Source organism: Sphaeramia orbicularis, chromosome 3, assembly GCF_902148855.1.
Source record: "Sphaeramia orbicularis chromosome 3, fSphaOr1.1, whole genome shotgun sequence".
NCBI lineage: Eukaryota > Metazoa > Chordata > Actinopteri > Kurtiformes > Apogonidae > Sphaeramia > Sphaeramia orbicularis.
In genome coordinates, this window is record NC_043959.1 from 20,428,468 (window position 1) to 20,449,064 (window position 20,597).

Here is a 20,597-nt window from a genome sequence, read left to right on the forward strand (position 1 = left end):
CGTGTGGACATTAGAACTTTAATAAAACAACAAATATAATGTTGGAATAGAATTTTAGTGGATTATTTTGTTTGGTTTGTTGATTATTTTATTCATTTTTGTTCATTTTGTTGATTTTTTTTTTCATTTTTGTTCAAGTTGTTGATTATTTTGTTCAAGTTTTTGTTTATTTTGTTTAATTTGTTGATTATTTCACACATTTTTGTTCGTTTTGTTGATTATTTCATTAATTTTTGTTCAAGTTGTTGATTATTTTGTTTGTTTTGCTGGTTATTTTTGTTCATTTTGTTTATTATGTTATTAATTTTTGTTCATTTTGTTGATAATTTTAATTTTTCTTCCAGATTGAATCTTAATACGGAGATTGACAAATACAAATGTGTGGTCATTAGAACTTTACTAAACCAACAAACAGAATGTTGGACCAGGACTTTGACACAGAAGAATTTCTGTATTTGTTTGTCTGTAACATAAATGTGTCAAATCAACAAACTAATAGTGACACATTTTAACCTCAATGAAGGTCATTCATATGCTTAAATCCTCATTTTAAGCTCCTCAGTTGCGGTATTTACTGATATAGACTCTGTTGAACTGGGGAACTGACCTTTTTTTTTTTTTTTTTTCGATTCCGTGTTAATTGGATGTCATTCTGTTTTTCATTGGTTGTGAGTCCAGGCTGAACGTCTGTGACTCAGCTCTGACATGTCTGTGTGTCTCTGCATTTACGACCTTCGGCCTCGTCTTCACGTCGTCAGTCTGACGTTTGTTCTGCCGTCGGCCTCGAGGCTGAAGCCGACCCACACCAGCTGACTCACGCCATCACTGCTCCTCTGCTTCAGAGGCACATTTCACACCAAACAGAGGACTCTCACTGTTCTCCGAGCTGTTTTCCTGACATCCACCACACTCACAGGCATCACTTTGACATTTACAGCCGCTTTATTTACGTCACATGTTGGAGTCAGGGTTCTTTCTTTGAATCCTGGCTCCGATGTTTTCTAAAACACGGACGTCAAACTCATTTTACTTCAGGTTCCACATTCAACTCACTATGAGCTCAAATCAAATAATAACATAATACTCTGCAAAAATCAAAATCTTACCAAGTGTATTTTTCTCATTTCTAGCTCAAACACACGGTCCGTGGGCCGTTTGTTTGAGCCCACCATGGGGCTCTGGCCCATGGGATGAATTTGTGAAATGCAAAAATTACACTGAGGACGTTAACAGTCAAGGATGTCAAACTAATTTCTAGTTCAGTTTTATCTCAAGAGGGTCAAGTGGGTTTTAATGCAAAAAAGAGTAATGTAATAATTGTAATAATAATGCAATGATAGGATTAGTGGATCGACAGGTATTAAACATTTTAGATTTGAAAGATCATTTTGGTCACTGGTGGAGGAGAAGACAGTGGGTGGTTCTGGGTGTTTTTTGGATGGGTTTTGAATGGTTTTTGGTGGTTTTGGGGTGTTTTTTGGATGTTTTTGGTGGGGGGTTTTTTGGTATTTTTTGGTGTTATTTGGATGGTTTTATGTGGTTTTTGGGTGTTTTTTGGTGTTTTTATGTGGGTTTGGTCTGGTTTTTGGGTGTTTTTTGGTGTCATTTTGAGTTGTTTTTAGTGATTTTTGAATCTTTTTTGGTGTTTTTTGAGTAGTTTTGGGTGTTTTTGGAGTGTTTTTATCAGTGGTTTTGGGTAGGTTTTGAGTGTTTTTTGGGCTGGAACAGATTCAATATAATTCAGTTAATTTCAAATGGGGAAAATTGATAAATAATTGAGTAAATCGCAAAACAAGCACAGCTAATTTGTACGGTGAGGTTCCTTTGTAGCCTGTATCATGGTGTGCTCACTTGTGTTACTAACAGTTTCACAAATATCAGTTCCTTTCTGTCAGTGGGTAAAACATTTCAGACCAGTGGCTTTAATGCAGCTGCTCAGAAACTTGAAGTGAAATCCTCCCCTGAAGCTCCAGTAACGTCTGTGTCATTGGAATCTCTCATTTGGACAGATAGTGACCGTTTCACTGCAGCCCCTGGATGTATACACCTCTTAAATCGAACACATCCACTCTGACAGCTGCCGCGCTTCCATTGTATTAAAATAACAGCAGTAAACCATCAGAGGCCACACTCACCTGTTGTGCGCTGCATTACTGCGTCCTACCCCCGTCCTCGGAGGAAACCTCACACCAAACAATTGCTGGTGAAACTGGAGCGTCACACTGGTGTCGGAACAGCCATACTGGGACAAAACCAGACCGGATATGTCACCTGTTTATGGCACAAGGTCAGGGCGAACCTCCATCGGTCCCAGTGTTTATAACTGGAACCTACTGTTTTATTCGTCCTTTTTCTTTGCCAGTATTGAACGTCTTGATGCTTTCCTCCAGTGAGATGCTTTTCTTCGTCTTGGCCTACTTTTCATTCAGCCGCCTGGTGAGCTGGAATACATTTTATCACAGTAAACCTGACAACTTACATCCGCTGTGACTGTATTCTACATTTTACAGACACACACAAAGCCTTATCTTGGAAACAACAGGATTTACTTTCAGGTATCCCATGTTTTTTTCTGGATTTAATCTTTTTAGAAGTGGATGTCAGCTGTTATTTGTTAATAATGCCTTAATGTGGGATTTTACCCCAGTTTTCACAGTTTGTTCAAGTTGAATACATGTATTATTATTATTATCATCATTATTATTATTATTATTATTATGACTGAGAGACAGTTAGATAAATCAGATTCTTACTTGTTTTGTTTTTTTTTTCTAAAAGACATACTGGGATGAACATCTGGCAAAACACACAAGACAGAAACAGAAAAAAGCAAAAATGACATAATATGACATTGTTAGAAAGATGCAATGTATGAAAACGATGTAAAAGACAAACTAAAAAAAATCGTATTAAGACAAAAACACACCTGTATTTGTAGAAACAAGTTTAAAAATGACATAAACATAGTTAGTTGCTCTTATAAACTCTTCTTCATGGTCAGAACCACAATTATAATGATAAGATATTCATAATTGCAGGGGTAAACTAAACATTAAAACATTTTGTTTGTGTTTTTTCTGACAGCGTCAACTAAAATCTTAAACACACACAAAAAAAATATATATGTTTGATATTATGATATGTTACTATCTTGATTGATTTGATTTAATGTTTGTAGAGACCAGTTACAAAAATGACATAAATATGGTTATTTGTAGTTGTAAACTCATCTTAAAGGTCATAAACATAATTAAAATGTTAAAATGTTCAGAATTACTTAAGTAAACAAAACGCTTAGACATCTTTTTTTGTTTTTTTTCTGAGAATGTGAACTTAATGAACCTAAAAACAAAGCAAAAATGTAATATTTATCATAATACATAACTCTGTTGCTTGATAATTGTCGTTTTATTGCTTAGTTTTACTCTGGATGTTCTCATAATTAGAGTAGAATAGACCATTTAACCCGTTAAATTCTTAGCCTAAAATGGTCCACCTGGACTTTTTTTTCTTATTTTAACTTTAAAAAGGTTAGAAAATATGCTGTGACTCAGTCCTTTTGCCCTTATTTTTTCCAGGTCTTTCAAAATCTAGAAATCATTTACATTTCACTGCATGTTGTAATTCTGCTATAACAGCTTCTTCTCCAGCTTCTAGTACAGGTGTGAGTGAATTTACTGTAATGACCCAATAAAACCTATGAAGGGAAACGTTTCAGGTTTCAGAAACTGTTGGAATTTGTCCATTTGCACGAACAGTGACAGAGTTACAGCCATCTGAACTGTATATGCACAGAGTGTATTAGCCATGACATGCCAGGTTTTAAGGCATTAACTAAAAGATAGATTTGTTTTTTGCAGCCACAATCAGCAGTCTCACCACTAGATGTCACTAAACCACACACTAACCTTGAACATTTGCTTCAGAGTTTTTAATTCCATCCGTAAAGACACCGGTGACTGCCTCTGCTGCTACCGCCGCCACAATAATGCTAGCAAATTAGACTATACAGGGTGGGGAAGCAAAATTTACAATGAACATTTAGTTGTTTTTTCTCAGCAGGCACTACGTCAATTGTTTTGAAACCAAACATATACTGATGTCATAATCATACCGAACACTATTATCCATACCTTTTCAGAAACTTTTGCCCATATGAGTAATCAGGAAAGCAAACGTCAAAGAGTGTGTGATTTGCTGAAAGCACTCGTCACACCAAAGGAGATTTCAAAAATAGTTGGAGTGTCCATAAAGACTGTTTATAATGTAAAGAAGAGAATGACTATGAGCAAAACTATTACGAGAAAGTCTGGAAGATACTATTAAAGAAGAATGGGAGAAGTTGTCACCCGAATATTTGAGGAACACTTGCGCAAGTTTCAGGAAGCGTGTGAAGGCAGTTATTGAGAAAGAAGGAGGACACATAGAATAAAAACATTTTCTATTATGTCAATTTTCTTGTGGCAAATAAATTATCATGACTTTCAATAAACTAATTGGTCATACACTGTCTTTCAATCCCTGCCTCAAAATATTGTAAATTTTGCTTCCCCACCCTGTAGGTATTTTTACTTCCACCAAGGAGGTTATGTTTTCATCAGGGTTTGTTTGTCTGTTTGTCTATCTGTTAGCAAGATAACTCAAAAAGTTATGGACGGATTTTCAGGAAATTTTCAGGAAATGTTAACACTGGCACAAGGAACAAATGATCAAATTTTCGTGGTGATTGGGGGGACTGATCTGCCTTGGCGGAGGTCTGTGCTCTCCGACTGCTTTTCTAGTTATTATATATTTTTGTGTTGTTGTTATTATTATCATTATTACAATAATTAGTCTTTTCCCCCTCACTCCCCCCCTCTCTTTCTCACTTTCCTTCACACTCCCTCTTCCCCTTTTCCCCATCGCCCCTAATCAAGCTATATTGTTTAGTTGCTATTTACATTCATTATCTTTTTCTTTGTTATATGATGATGTTATTGTTTGTCATTACTCCGTTGTTGTTGTTTTTGGTTTGTTTATTAGCTTGATTTTCCTTTTGTTTATGTGTTGTTTTTCTGTCCACAATGTCTTGTTAAGTAGTAAATAAGTCAGTAAGTTATATTTATAGAGGACTTTTCACAGACAGGGGTTCATAAAGTACTTTACAGTGCAGATACAGTTAAAAGCAAGTAAAAATACAAAGTAATATACACTTTTAAATGCATTTAAAATACAATTTAAATGTTAACTATCACTAAAAAAAGAAAAAAAAAAAGACACTGGTGGTACTTCTGTTGGTTTTCCTTCCTCCTGCTGTACAGTGGGCCCTGGGGCAGAGCTGCACTGTGGACCCCTCTACAACCCCCCCCCCCCCCCCCCCCCCCCCCCCCAGTGCAGTTGTCAGCTGTGAGCAGACGGGCCCGACTCAGCTGCACCAGGAATCCCTGACAACATACTACGGGACACTCCCATCTCTGACCGGCCCCCAGCGGCCCCCGGTGGCCCCGCTCCCATTTGCCGTGACTAGATAGTGTTTCATGTGTCGGGTGGGAGGAGGAGGAGGAAGGGGAGGGGGGTTAGAGCCACCGGCATGAACACCTCAGCGCTCCTCAGTCAGACAGAAACACAGGCGTGGAAATAACAGAGGATTGTATTAACTGAACCACTTCTTCTTCTCCTCCTTCTTCCTCTTCTTCTTTTGTTTCTGCCTTTTCCTCCTCTTTTCTTTCTCTGCTCAGCCAATGAGAAGATCGACGACATCAATGGCTGTCCCAAGAGCCGTTCTCAGATGGTAAGTGACCTTCTAAGAGTGTTTTGGCAGGACATGATGAAATTCACCTCCTCTATCTGTGTGTGTGTGTGTGTGTGTGTGTGTGGACTCGTCCCTTTGAAGTGATGCTCTGGTGAACGGCTGAACATGGGAATACTTAGTCCATTTATTTTTACATCTGTGGTCTTGTGTGAAACCTCTGGCTCAGACCTCTGAAAGCATCACGGGCTGAGGGTTTCGGGGCCGCTCAGCCTCTTCTGATTGTGTTACACTCACAAAGGAGGGTTTTATTCCATCCTGCTGCAGCGGTGGAGCCTTTGGCAGCTGTTGGACTTCTTATACTTTTGATATTTTCATCTTTTTTCATCCGTTTATTCTCAGAGATTGGTTGTCAGTTTGAGTTTATGAAGGTTCTAATGGCAGATGAAAACTATAAAATACTAGTGCGTTGACCCGTGGGGAATCACGGGTTCTACATGTGGTAGTTTTTATGCTGGGGTGAGCTGATGTTTGGGAAGATGTTAGTCTGTATTTTATAAGTACTGACGTAAAAATTGTTTGGTAAATCATTCTTTAAAATTTAAACAACTATTAATATAGTTATTTATTTATTTATTTCAAACATGCAAAGAAACAAAACAAAACGAAGCAAATTAAGACAAAAATGAAAACACTTAAATGAACAGAATCTGTCTTCAAGTACGTGCAAGTCTGAATTTTGCATGGTCGAAAAGGAGTAGGAAGAAGTATAAACTCATTTAATTCTACCCCTCAAGTGCTTTTACACCTTTATCACTAACTTAATACAACAATCAAACAATACATTTGTCCAAATTTTAACATTTAACCACAATTAATACATAATGCATTAATTGAATTATACACAACAATATATTCATGGCAGTACAGTCATACAAACAGACTCAACAGTTCAACAACTTTCTTCAATAATTACAGCATATTTATCAATACAATATAATCCATAAACAAACAGCCATCATTGTCATTATTAAATATTTTACCTCTCAAGAATCAATTCTTTATATCTATTTTTTTTAAAACTGAATTATGTTTGATATTTATTTTATCTCCACACAGTTAGTTCCACAATTTTACTCCACAGATGGTAATATAGAAACTTATAGAATATTAATAACAATATCTTCGTCGTTCCTGTTTTTAACTTCATTTCCCATCATGCAGCGTGGTACTGCACCTCCCATCAACCATCATGGGCATAGCAACATGATTGTAAGGCTTTGGTATTCCAACATTACTAATATCTTTCAAAATATCGGTCCTACTTGCCAATTTCCCTAGTCTCTTCCTTGACCAAAAATACATAAGTATGACAAACTGCAGCAGTCAGCTTTGTATGGATTTAGTGTGATGCCCGAGACACACACACAAACATGCACACATAAACGTACAGAGTCCACTTCCCTTTTAAAATATAAGAAGATACAACAGAAATAAAAACAGCACAGTTAAAGATAAAAATCAGTTTTGTTTGTCCCCAGTGTTAATGTTTCATGGTCTTTGTATAAATTGGGATCTTTAATAAACAATAATTTTGTAAATTAAGTTTGGTTGATAGTTAATTTCATCCATTTTTAACTTCTGTAAGTCAAGATATTCCTTCATAGTACTTGAAAAAAGTCAAAATAAGACAAAAAAATCCACAAAAAATAGTCAATTCTTCAAAATAAATCTAAACTGAAATTAGAAATAGGAATAAAAAATTTAATTAAGTTTGGTTAATAGTTAATTTAATCCATTTGTAGCTTCTATTACTTGAGACATTCCTTTTAATACTTGAAAAAAGTCAAAATAAGAGAAAAAAACCCACAAAAAATAGTCAGTTCTTCCAAATAAATCTAAACTGAAATTAGAAATAGGAATAGAAAATTTAATTAAGTTTGGTTAATAGTTAATTTCATCCATTTTTAGCTTCTATAAGTCAAGATATTCCTTATAATACTTGAAAAAAATCCAAATAAGACACAAAAAAAAGTCAATTCTTCCAAATAAATCTAAAGTGAACTTATAAATAGAAATAGAAAATTAAATTAAGTTTAGTTAACAGTTTATTTCATCCATTTTTAGCTTCTATAAGTCAAAATATTCCTTATAATCCATGACAACAATTAAAATATTACAAAACACATCCACAAAAACTAGTCAGTTCTTCAAAATAAATCTAAATCTAAACTGAAAATAGTAACAGGAAATTAATAAAAAAAAAAAAAAAAAAACAGTTTAAAGTTGAAATAATGAAATGAATGAAATAATGCCAAACTTTAATACTTAGACTAGTTTTAGTTTGATTTTACGTGAATGGTTAGTTTTAGTTTAGTGTTTTTGTATTGAAATGTATGAGCTGTGATTTACAGAGTTTGAAAATGCATGACGTTCAATCTTACGCTAATATCATGTTTATTGAGGGTCCCATATTGTGCAAATGAAACCAAGGCTACTTTGATTTATTCTTCTTTAACTTATTGTTTTTATTTATTTTTTTCTCCATTTGTTTTAGTCATCAGATGTATTTTTCCAGTCCTGTTTTTGTTTTAGTCTTGTTTTTCTTACTGTGTTATTCATGGGTTAAAGAAAGCCTTCACAGTCAGTGCACAGGGACGTATATATCACATTTGTTAAGTGGGATTTCCCTGGTCCTGGTGCTCCGCTGGTGGGATTTTCACAGTCCCGTGTCCTGTGTGGGAACTGAGGCGACAGCGCTCCGGCTGGGCTGCCCTGGGATGAATGTGAAGGGTCATAAATTGGGCCAGTGTGCCAGCTGAGGGGGCTATTTTTGGCCCCCAGCCAGACTACTGAAGCCCGTCAAAGCACCAGAGAGGGTGACACAGACACACATGGGTAACAACTGAGGAGGGGGGGCACAGCTGATCCCTCTGCTTTCCACATACCCTCATACATCTGCTTTACCTGCTCCTCAACACATACAGGCTCTGATTCTGCACTTTTCTGTTTCCATGTTCACAGGTCAGGGACTTAAAAGTGTAGAAAAGTCTGGAATGTAGTGTGAAAGTCTGAACCCTTTGATGTATGAATTATGAGAACCTGAGTCATGATTGAGTGTTTTTATTCCTCTTTAGGAATGTGATTTAAATTTTTTTAATTAACCTTTTTTTTTGTGGCGTTACAAAAACGTTATGTCCAAAAATCCAGCAATTTTGGGGCGAAGTTAGTGGTATTTTACAGGAAATTTTATCAGTGAAACTAGTGCTGGAACCCAAGTTTTTTATATTAGGATTATACCCTGAAGAAGTTCGTATAAATCAATATGAGAAAATCCTCATAAACCTGGGAATATTACAAGCAAAGAGTGTGATCGCTCTGTCAAGGAAAGAAATGGGCAAACCGAGCATTGCAAAAGTTTGCCACTTGAAAAAAAAAATCATGTTCACTATAAAAGACAAGACATTTTTGAAAAAGTGTGGGGCCGTTTCATTAATTATATTGACAACAAAGATTTGGGGGCGGGGCCTGAAGTGGCTCATGTGCATTTAAAGGGCCAGCGCTCCAAACCACCTTTCTGGTGTCATTACTCAGAAATAGGGTTGAAGATGGACCTGTGGAGTTGAATTAATGAAGAATTCAGACCCAAGCAGAGCATTTACAGTTTATGGAGACCACAGGGAAATGTTGGAAAATGAAGAATTCCATTTAAAAAAAGCAAAATATCACCCCTTTAAATGCCATGTTTATAATGTAAATGAACCATATTACTGATGCAAAAAACACACATAAAATGTTTTTTTTTTTTTTTGTTCAATATACCACATAAAAATCAGTTTACTTATTTTTTATTTTTGCAGCCTGGCATATGTCAGTGGTTAACAGTAACATTGGTTAATATACACTATTATTTTTTGTGCTAGCTCAGATGTTGAATGCTAAAATGTGTCTAAGTGCAGGTGAAATAAGTGGTGTATCCTGTTAAAATCAGCTCCATAATGATAAAAGAAGTTTACTTCACATAAAATGTATCAGTATGAATATCAGTGTGTGTTGGTTGTTGATAACCCAGTATTTGTCCTGTTGTCGTGTTTCTTCTTTCAGATAACCTTTAAAAAGGCTCAGTTACAGTGTGTTTTCCTTCCCACTCACTTTCAATTAGGTCTTTCCCATTAGTCTCAGTTACTTGTAATTGAGCGTTTTGTCCTATTTGGTCTCGGCGGTCTCCATGTGAGCTTTTCCTGTCATTTTGACAAATGCTGCACGTTTTCAGGTTGTTTCAGGATAAACTCTGAGACGAGGAAACCGAAAACAACACCCCGGAGTGGTGTTGTTTATTGGATAATGGCTGTCACGGCTGCTGCGTCGGTGTGTGTTTGTGCATTTTTGTGTCAAATCTCAGTCGGTTTTTCAGCTTTACACTAAAACCTGAAGCAGTGGAGCAGCGCTAAGGGCAGGTGCAGCCGCAGTCATTATGCAAATGCATGCTTTGTGCGGTGTAGTACTGTCAAAACACACACACACACGGGTCTGGGAGTTGAGGCGGCAGCTGGGGGGAGCCCACTGGTACTGCACTTGATTTCATTGCTGTGAAAACACAAGCTTTCAAGTCTCCAAAGCTGCTGCCAATTAGCACCACTTAACTTAACCTCCGCCTCTGAACGAATAAACCCGCACAGAGCATCCGGCATCGGGACAAAACCCAGCACTCCCACGCTGCCGTATGATTAGCACGACAGCTATCGGACGCAAAAGCGAGTGTCTGCTTTTACAACTGTCGAGTTGTTGTTAAACGGACCCCCATCGACGGGTCATTCCTCTGCCACCCAGTCAGTCTGTGTGTGTAAATGTGTGTGTTTGTGTGATGGTGTGTATTTAGCCCAGAGCGAGGGGGTTGAGTCGACACGGAGCTGTTAAAACCACACAGGATGGCACACAAACACACCCCGACAGGATTAACAATCTACACAACAGCAACAAACAAGTGCTTCTATTATTATCTCCTTAATTAATTTATAAGCTGTTTATTCTGTGTGATTGTCAGAAAGTGTTGCTAGAACATTGCAGCTGTGACTTATCCATATGTCAGAGATGTTCAGTTTAGTGTCAAAAAGAAGAAACCAGAAAACTCACATTTAAGAAGTGGGAATCATAGATCTAGACTTTGATTTCACAAACCAATCATTGTAGTAAGTCAGAGGTGTCAGACATATGGCTCATATGGGATGATGCCAAAATTATCCTGAAGGTATTAACAATCAAGGATGTCTCATTTTAGTTCAGGAGTCACATACAGACTAATTTGATCTATGAAATACTATCAAAATAACCGATAAAGTGTGAGACCTCCAAACTTTTCTCTTTGTTTTAGTGTAAAAAAAAAAAAAAATTACACAAAAATGTTTACATTTACAAACTATTTTCCCTTTGTGAGCATTAGCGCATCATAAAGACCCTGGAACCACAATGGAGAAGGGTCTAAATGTGTACATACTGTACATTGTGTCCACTGTACTTATGTACATTCATCCATCCATCTCCTAAACCGCTTTATCCTGGAGAGGGTCAGGGGTGCTGGAGACTATCCCAGTTACCTGTGGGTGAAGGTGGGGTACACCCTGGACATGTCGCCAGTTCAGGTGGGGTAGGAGATCCTGGAAAAACAGTTTGAGCAAGCTGCATTTTGAAAATATACAGTTCAAAAATCCAAACCCCTTTATTCAGACTTGCCCCGAAGCCACGCCCCCAGACTCCTTGATTGTACTCGCAGAAAGGGGAGGGACAAATGACAGATGAGTTTGATAGACATATCACCATTCAATCATTTCGATGGGTCAGTTAAAACGATTGTATGGTGTTTTTTTCAGTCCTGTCCATTCCACAGGTGACTAAAACTTTTATTTTTGTGTTAGAGCATTTAATTAATTGATTGCAATTGGGGTGTGAAGGGGATTTTAAGCAGTATAGTAAAAAATGCTCCAGGAAAACATCTTCGACCCCACCTTTAAAGTATATAAGGGATATCTTATATTATAAAAGGGAAGTGGACTCTGTTTGTGTGTCTCAAGCATCCCACAAAATCCATACAGAGCTGACTGCTGCAGTTTGTCGTATTTATGTATTTTTGGTCAATGAACAGACTAGCGAAAACAGTAAGCTGATAGGACCAGTATTTTGGGAGATATTAGTAATTTTGGAAAACAATGACCTCCCAATGGCCGATCACGTTGCTATGCCCAGAATCATAGAATCATCATCGAAGTGGGTTACCTAACAACATATAAACAATAGGGCCACAGTGCCATGGTGTCAAATTTCATGTGCAGAAACAGACATGTCAGCTGAGAGGGTATTCAACTGAAAATGACTGTGGAATTGACCAAGAAAGTAAAAGAATGAACTGGATCAGAGGAACTAGAACCTGTGGTTCTGCATGGGTCAATGTGCTAGTATGTGTATATATATGTGCATATTATAATATGATTACTTTTTATTATTTATTATTGGTACTACTTTATTTCTTATCTAATCGTTAATCTAAGTGTCACATTTTAATGTTGGGGACTCAGAGACGATACTAAATACTGCACTGACAATAAGTTAATGGGCTGAGAATTCTGTGCAGAGTTTTATGAAGTGAATATAAAGAACATATTGTTACAGGGGTTTTTGTCTCAGTTTAATTCATTTTAGTAAATGATGAGATTAGAGTTCGTAAATCCGACTCCAGGTAGAACTGGTCTCCTCCTCCAGGTGTTGAACCTGTAGACAGACAGCGTCTTCGTCCTGTGAGGGGTTCACTGAGCAGAACGCTGTCCCTGTTGTCCTGTGGTTCTTTGCAGAGGCTCTTTGTGTGTTTGTATGAATAGAACTCTTCATATCATCAAACCCATCTTCGTCCCTCAGGTGTGTGATGTTGCATTTTCAGCAAAGTCTGTGGAAACTTTGAGTGTTTGTGCAAAAAGATGTGTTTTGGGAGTTCTTTGCTTTGCAGCTGATAAAGCCGAAGTAGCTCTGGAGACGGTGAAGGATGTTTTATTGGTCTGTGAACACACAGGTTAATGTTTGATGAAAGGGAGGGGTTGATTCTGTTTGAAAGATGGACAAATCCCAAAGTGTGTCAGCTGGTCAGGTGATCACATGACGCTCCGAAAAGTACCGGGCAATGCCAGCTTCTACTGCCAAGGATCACCGCACACAAAAGAACAAACCTGTATTCCAAACGGAGTCAGTCTTTTTACTTCAGGCTAGGACAGGAGCAGTGTAGCAGTCATGTAAAGTAGAAAAACACCAGAATTTTTTACTGGTGTTTAGAAAAAAGATCTGTGACATTCTGCCACAGATGTGAATCTATTGGTACAGATATGAAGTGAATTTATTTCCAATGACAGGCCAGTGGATTTATGTGACCGCTAGAGGGAGTGGTGAGTTTCTCTACCAGTCAAGACCAAGCTGAAGATGAGAACCATCAAGAAACAACTTTTAGAGTCAAAGTAAAGAAGTGATAAAAATAGAGGCCATTGTTTTCTCCACTGGACTCAGCTGTTTGATGCTGAAATCTCAGCATTTCTTCTACACGGGTGAGTTTGATTTGAGTCTGAAGGTATAAAGTTATTATGGGATGTTCTTATCTTTGCTAAGTTGCTGTTTGTTGAGGTTCTATTCAAGATGGAGTTTTTCAATGTCTACATTATTATGCAGGTTGGAATATTAATACATAGAATCACTACAATGGTCCCCACTAGTATTAGTACTAGTATTATAAGCATAGTATTGGATGTATCACACTCTGCATGCTATGTTTTTTTTAGCAGACATAATGTGCTTTTTAGACATGTGTTTGCAATTACATTTAACCTTTACACAGAAGATATGAATCATACAAACATTTGATATAGAAATAACAGCAAATGAATGGATGGATTTAATGTTATACTGTAACTAAAGATGGATGTTGTTGTTGTTGTTTGTAAAGGTGACTACAAGTATAAGGTGACGACACACACAGAAAAAGGTTAAAAGTGAAAGCAGAGAACACGGTGGCTGAGGTGACGTAGTGTGTTGTGTATCTGGTGCTTTTTGATGAATGGGCAGTGAAATCCAACACCGCTCCGGCAGTTTGCAGCCTGTGTGTACAGTTTTCAGTCAGAAGACGGATTCACGTGGGGGGTGAGTGTTTAGGCTGGACTGCAGGCGAGCTTTTAGCTGTAATCTGTGAAACCTCGTGAGCGTCAAAGTAAAGAATGTGTGGGTGGAAACTGACAGGCTGAACTCACACTCACACATGCACAGTGTGTTATGCAGCAAACATGCACACACAGCTCATTGTGTCAGAGGCCAGTTACATGATCAGATTCCACAGAAACGACACAAAAAGGCAGACAAGTGGCAAAGTGCCTTCCACAGTGAACCCACTGTGATCAGACTGGCAGATAAACCCACAGGAGTTATTTACACAGGAAATGGAAGGTGTCTTATCTAAACACAGGAGAATAAAAACCAAGGAGTCAAAGAATAAATGGCAAAAATTAAAGATTGGATCAAAAATGTTGTTATAAACAATATTTTCATGGAGGTCAATATAGTAATAATAATTGGCTAGTACATATTGTACAAAAAATTACTGTTGTAATTGTGTTTAATAGTTTAATAGAGTGTTTTAATATGTGTAGTTGGTATATATATATATATATATATATATATATATATATATATATATATATATATTTAGAGCTGTGTATGTGTATTTAGAGCTATATACATATATATATATATATATATATATATATATATATATATATATATATATATGTATGTATGTATATATATTTTTTATTTATTTATCTTTTTTTTGTATTGATCATATGAGATCAACAAATAACAAAGAACCATACAACATGTCAAACTAAATTTTTGGCGCTCAAAAAGGCGTGGGAAGAAGTGTAACTTATAGACTCCACACCCTTTGTACAAACTGATAATTAAATTAATTCTGCTTCCTTTGTTTTGTTAACACACTTTTTAAAAATATATACAGTATATATGCATATTTTTACAATAACACAAAGCATCCATACAAACCATTCACATACATTTTTTTAGTCACCTCACACACAGATTTACATAATAAACCTTTTTTAATCTAAACTATAGTATTTGTATGCTCTTTAAATATTTATTACAAATACAATCATCAATAAATATGATAATATCTCCTAATTGTGATAGTCTGTGTTAATTAATTAATTACAAATAGGTAATAAACAATAATATCATATTTTGTCTTTCCCGCTACTTTTTATTATAATGTCATGGAACAAATGTAACACACTCCAATTTCCCCTGGGATTAATAAAGCATTTAGATTGTGATTCTTCTATCAATTATTATCATATTAAATGTCAAATCATTTTGTCTTCTGCACCTGCGTGAACATTTCAGAAACTACAGTTATAATACAGTAATAAAATAATAATAATTAATGAAACAACACAAACAAGAGGAAAATGTCTTAAAATATGGAACAAGATGCATCAGCACAAAACACCCACCGTCTTTAAGAAGTGAAACAAACTCTGTAGATTATTTCCCAGTTTCTTCATGACATTTCCATCACAGACACACTTCCTGGTTGAACTGTGAGTGACCTGCTGTACTTATGCAAAGTAGTTTATATAATCTGATCGTCTCATGTGTGTTTCTTTTTGGGATCTGGCTTTGGTCCCAGATCTGTTGCGTTATTTTTAGTACAATGCAATCGTAACAGTTGAAGAAGTATCAAATCCTTTTTGTTGCTGTAAAAGTACTTGTAAAGCAAAGTAAAAATACTCTGTTATAAGTAAAAGTGTATCCGTACCTTTAAATGGAACACCTGCTGGTTTGATGTGGGTAAAATTCAGCCTAAACTACACAGTTAGAATTATCTGTTGGATCTGTTAACGACTCGTAGACTTCTGAAATGTGAGCTTGACAGCACACAGACTTCAGAAAACAAAAAGGATGTAAATCACAACTTTAAACTTTAACTATGACTTGGATTTCAGCAGCTTTGGAACTTTTCAGATGTGAAAATCAGAACAGGACCTAAAGCTGTCAGACAGGTAGTAAGAATAATATTTGAGATGTAGAATGCTGCAGATAATAGACATAAGGTGACAGTCTGTCTACTCTCAGTGATAGTCCCTCACTGATGTTTTTTGGAAAAACTGGACAACCTGTGAGATACATTTCTACAACTTCCACTTGGATGACCAGTCTTTTTCTCTGAACATGGATAACTCCATCGTCATCCATCATTTAACTATTTTTAGCTCACTGGCTGAATAGGCTACAAAGTTTGTTCACGGTTTTGAGAAGTTTAGATTTTTGAGGAATTTTTGAATTATTCAAAACCTGCCTTTCCTTCTAATGGTCCATAATTTGATGGTTATAACGTGTAAATGGGTAGAGATATCAATCTAGTTCCTATTGATCACTGATAGAAGTCATATATGGCCTTTGATTGAATTGATTGAGTTCTCCTCCAGTGAAAGTACTGCCCACTTCTGTAGGATCCAGACCTCAGGACTCTAACGTGCAACAGAACCTGACAACCTCACAAATCCAACTGGGGATTGATTCTCGATAAAACATGATGCTGACATACAGGAACATTGATTCTATTTTTCCAATCGGCTTAGTGACTCTACCCTTTGCTGTCCTTATTGTCGACCTCTGAAATGACAGAAATGATCTCCACTCTGCAGAATTGAAGTTGGAGATCTTGTCAACACATCATCATCCCTCACTGATGGCACAGGCACTCTAAAAACAACATATTTACAATAAATTGGGTGACACCTTGCAGCTGGTAGTATCCTGGTTGGATTCCCCATTGGTTCAAGACTTTCCTGTGTTGAGTTTGATTAGATTAGATTGGATTTTATTGTCATTGCACATGTCACAAGTACAAAGCAATGAAATGCAGTTTGCATCTAACCAGAAGTGCTTTAGCAGTGATTAAAAATTATATTTTACGAGTTAAAAAAAATAGCATATGATAGGTATTATATATGGGTGGTGCAGTGGATAGCACTCATGCCTCACAGCAAGAAGGTCCTGGGTTCGATTCCACCACCAGTCTACGGGGGGTGGGACCTTTCTGTGTGGAGTTTGCATGTTCTCCCCGTGTCTGCATGGGTTCTCTCCGGGTACTCCAGCTTCCTCCCACAATCCAAACACATGCACTAATAGGTTAATTGGTTAATCTAAATTGCCCATAGGTGTGAATGTGAGAGTGATTGTTTGTCTCTATATGTCGTCCCTGAGATGAACTGGCGAAATGTTCAGGGTGTACCCCGCCTTCGCCCGTAAGTAGCTGGGATAGGCTCCATGTGACCCCCGTGACCCTAGTGAGGATAAAGCGGGTTTAGATAATGAATGAATGAAATGTATTATACATATTATACAGTGTGTACAGGAAGTGTGGTATGAATGCTATATATCTACCTGGCTGTCTATTATGTACAGGAGTGTAAATGCGATGATTACAATACATCCATAATGTATATGTACTGAATGTATACACAGAATGTATATTATCCATAGACAGGGGTGTGGTGTTCACTTTTTCACTTGGGTTTCTTCTGGTTTCCCCGCCATTAAAGAACAGGCACATAAAGGTTCATTCTCCTTTACCACGGTACTGATAAAGATCTGGAGGTAGTTTCTGAGTGCCATCGAGGGCAGCTCACTGCTCCTAATGTGTGTTATACACTTGTGCTAATTGATAATATGCAAATGCTACACGCTATGTGTTTTAGGAGGGATAAAATGCGGAGACTGAATTTCTCTACAGGGATGGCACTAGTCTACAATTTTTTTTTAGAAAGTATCTGCTTCAGAGATTAAATGTGCTAAATGTTTTGTATTTTATTCAGATTAATTAGAAAACAAATGATCAAAGTGTTGGTTTGCTGATGTTTTCAAAGTATATGATAAAGTGTTATTCCACATATATGTTGGTTTGTTTATTGTTTATTGTTCATTTGCATGTATACAAGACAATAAAAACACAATAATAATAACAACAGTAAAAGACATGCCGGGGAAGCCAAAAACCAGAGTGGTTTATCGTGGGCCTCCCCAAAGACTTGAAATAAAAAAAAGTATCTGCAGTATCTAATAATGATATACAGTCATAAGTAAACCAAATTAATTAAACAAAGGAAATAAGTCAAAAACAAATATGACAAAAAAAAAAACCTAAATACATCGTAAGCAGTGCAAGTAGAAATAAATAAGAATCGACAAAACTGTGAAACGAAATTCAGAAGGAAACTAATAAGTTATCTAAGAAAAATGAGAAATGAATCAAGAAGAACCAACACATCAGGTGAAAGTAGTGCTTGGGTGTTCTATGAAATCCAGTTTTAAGAGTTTTTTGAATCTGGGTAAGATCATACAGGTTTGTTTATGTACATTTATACAATAGATTTATAAATGTTCCACTGATAGAACCTGTGAAGTGAATGTATTGTCATGTGCAGACAGTGTTTTGAAGTAGATCTGTAGCTCTGACACTAATATTCCTTTGGAGTTAAACCCATTCTCTTGTTAATTCTCGAATTTCACATTTTGTCCCAAGACTATATCTGGGAAACTTCAACCAACCAGTATTTAGGACTGGATTTTTCTGTATCAGTGACTCACATGGGGTAAAATTTCACTACTTTTATTCTGGAAGCATTTGACTTGTAGACCAGTGAGATAAAGGGAGTCAACCTTTAAGCATTAAATTTGCAGCTATAAAATACCATTGATAGTATTAAAAGTAGGACTAATAACATTCTGTCACAACGACGAAGAAGACGACAAAGACAACACCAGACACAGTGCCTTCACAATAGCTCATGGCCTATTGGCTGTTGAGATAAAAATTCTACATAATTGATGCGTAAAGGCTGTGATAATGTTGGTTTAAGGCAGGAAAACCACTCTTTTAGAGTTTGGAAAAATGGTCAGGAAAGGGCTGATAGTTACCATTGATCAATAGAGTCTGCAGTCTCTGACCACCTCCTTCTAAGGTTGGTCCCTATTTAACCACATTAACTACATATTAACTAGTCATGTCGGCTTTTGTCCTTTGCTTATTCATATGACTGTAAGAAGTCGCCAAATGACAAATGACTGGAAGTTTCCACAAATTAAATAATGTTGAAATGAACTCGCTGTTGTGTCACAGACAAAGGGAACACAAGGAGTCTAATTTTAGCAGGTTTGAGTCCGTGCTGTTTTTAGAAGCTTTTTCATCTCAACAGGCGTAAAATTCACCAGAAAGGTGCAATGTTTTGACGTGAAAAGAGTCACATTTCAACAGTAGCAGCAGCTTTGATTTGAAAACATCGGCCTCAGTATCAGCCTTCAGATGCTCCAATCTGTCAAATCCACTTCACACTCCCTCCTCCCTCCCTCCCTCCCTCCCTCCCTTTCTGCCTCACACACTCTCACATACAATAGCAGCTGTGTGATGGGAGGAAGTGTTTGTTCAGTGGGCCGTCCGTCGCCGGTCCGGCCCCGAGCTGGAGCAGAGCGGGAGGTGACGGCGGCCCGGTGGTGGCGGCGGCGATGTGACGACCATCAGGATTCACGCAGCACAGATCCACTGAGGTAACAGGAATACACAGGACGCTGCAGGTGGAGCTGTGTGAGTGGGTTCATGGGTCTGAGTCAGTAGTATAGTCCGTCTGCTGAAGCCTGAGCTTTGCCTTGGTTTGCCTCTAGTGCATATGTTTGGACTTTGTTTGTCTTTTTATTTTCATTGAGCAGCTTTTCATGGATACACTATATGGACAAAAGTATTGGGACATGTTGAATTCAGGTGTTTCTTTTCTGACAGGGGCCTGGGATGCAAAACAATAATGATTTTATGTTGTGATAAATATCATTGCATCGGTTAGTTTTATTTAAATTGTTATATTTGTTTCCAAAATGCCTCAGAGGTGTTTTTTTTTTTTTTTTACTGAATTTCTCTTACCATTGATTTTTTTTTTTTTTTTTTAATGCATGACTATTATTTTAAATGTTCTACCTCCAAATTTCTATAATATTTTTCCTACTTTGACTGTAAATAATAATTTTCTACCACAACTAACCATCTACTTTCTTCACATCTCACTGAGGAAGAAAAATCCCCATTTAACTTGAAGGAAATATTGATATTTATAAACTATATGAACATAAATAGTAGGATGCGTCATGTCGACAGCTGTAAGATGTCCTGTTCATGCTGATTTTAGATAAAAACACCAATATTTCCTTCAAGTTTAATGGTAGATTTTTCTTCCTCGGTGAGATGTCAAGAAAGTGGATGGTTAGTTGTGGTAGAAAAATGTTATTTATAGTCAAAGCATGAAAAATATTAGAGGTGTAACATTTAAAATCATAGTCTCTGCTAAAAAAAACAACAACAAAACAACAACCAAAATCAATGTTAAGAGAAATTAAGTAAAAACCATCTCTGAGGCATTTTGGAATCAAATATAACAATTTAAACCAAACCAACCAATGCAATGATATTTATCCCAAATATAAAACTATATTCTGACATTAGTCAGTATTGTTTTGTATCCCAGACCCCAGTTAGAAAAGAAACACCTGAACTCAATGTGTCCACATACTTTTGTCTACATAGTGTACTCTATCCTCATTATCTGGTACCAGTAGTATATTCCTCATCCTGAAGTCTGCTCTGTGGTTTGTTTAGTCTCTAGTGCATATTTCTGGGCTTTGTTTGTCTTATTATTTTAATTTGGTTCACAGATATATGAGATGACACAGTGTACATGCTGCTCACTTTAAGGAGACGAGCCCAACACTGTGGATGTGACGT

General features: G+C 36.8%; 1 protein-coding gene across 1 annotated transcript in view; it reads left to right on the forward strand.

Moving 5' to 3' along the window:
- Positions 1-20,597, forward strand: part of nav2a (neuron navigator 2a) — a 251,125-nt gene that overhangs the window by 63,625 nt on the left and 166,903 nt on the right. The window contains 1 exon segment of the mRNA XM_030130568.1: positions 5,718-5,770. Coding sequence (XP_029986428.1) covers positions 5,718-5,770 — 53 coding nt within the window.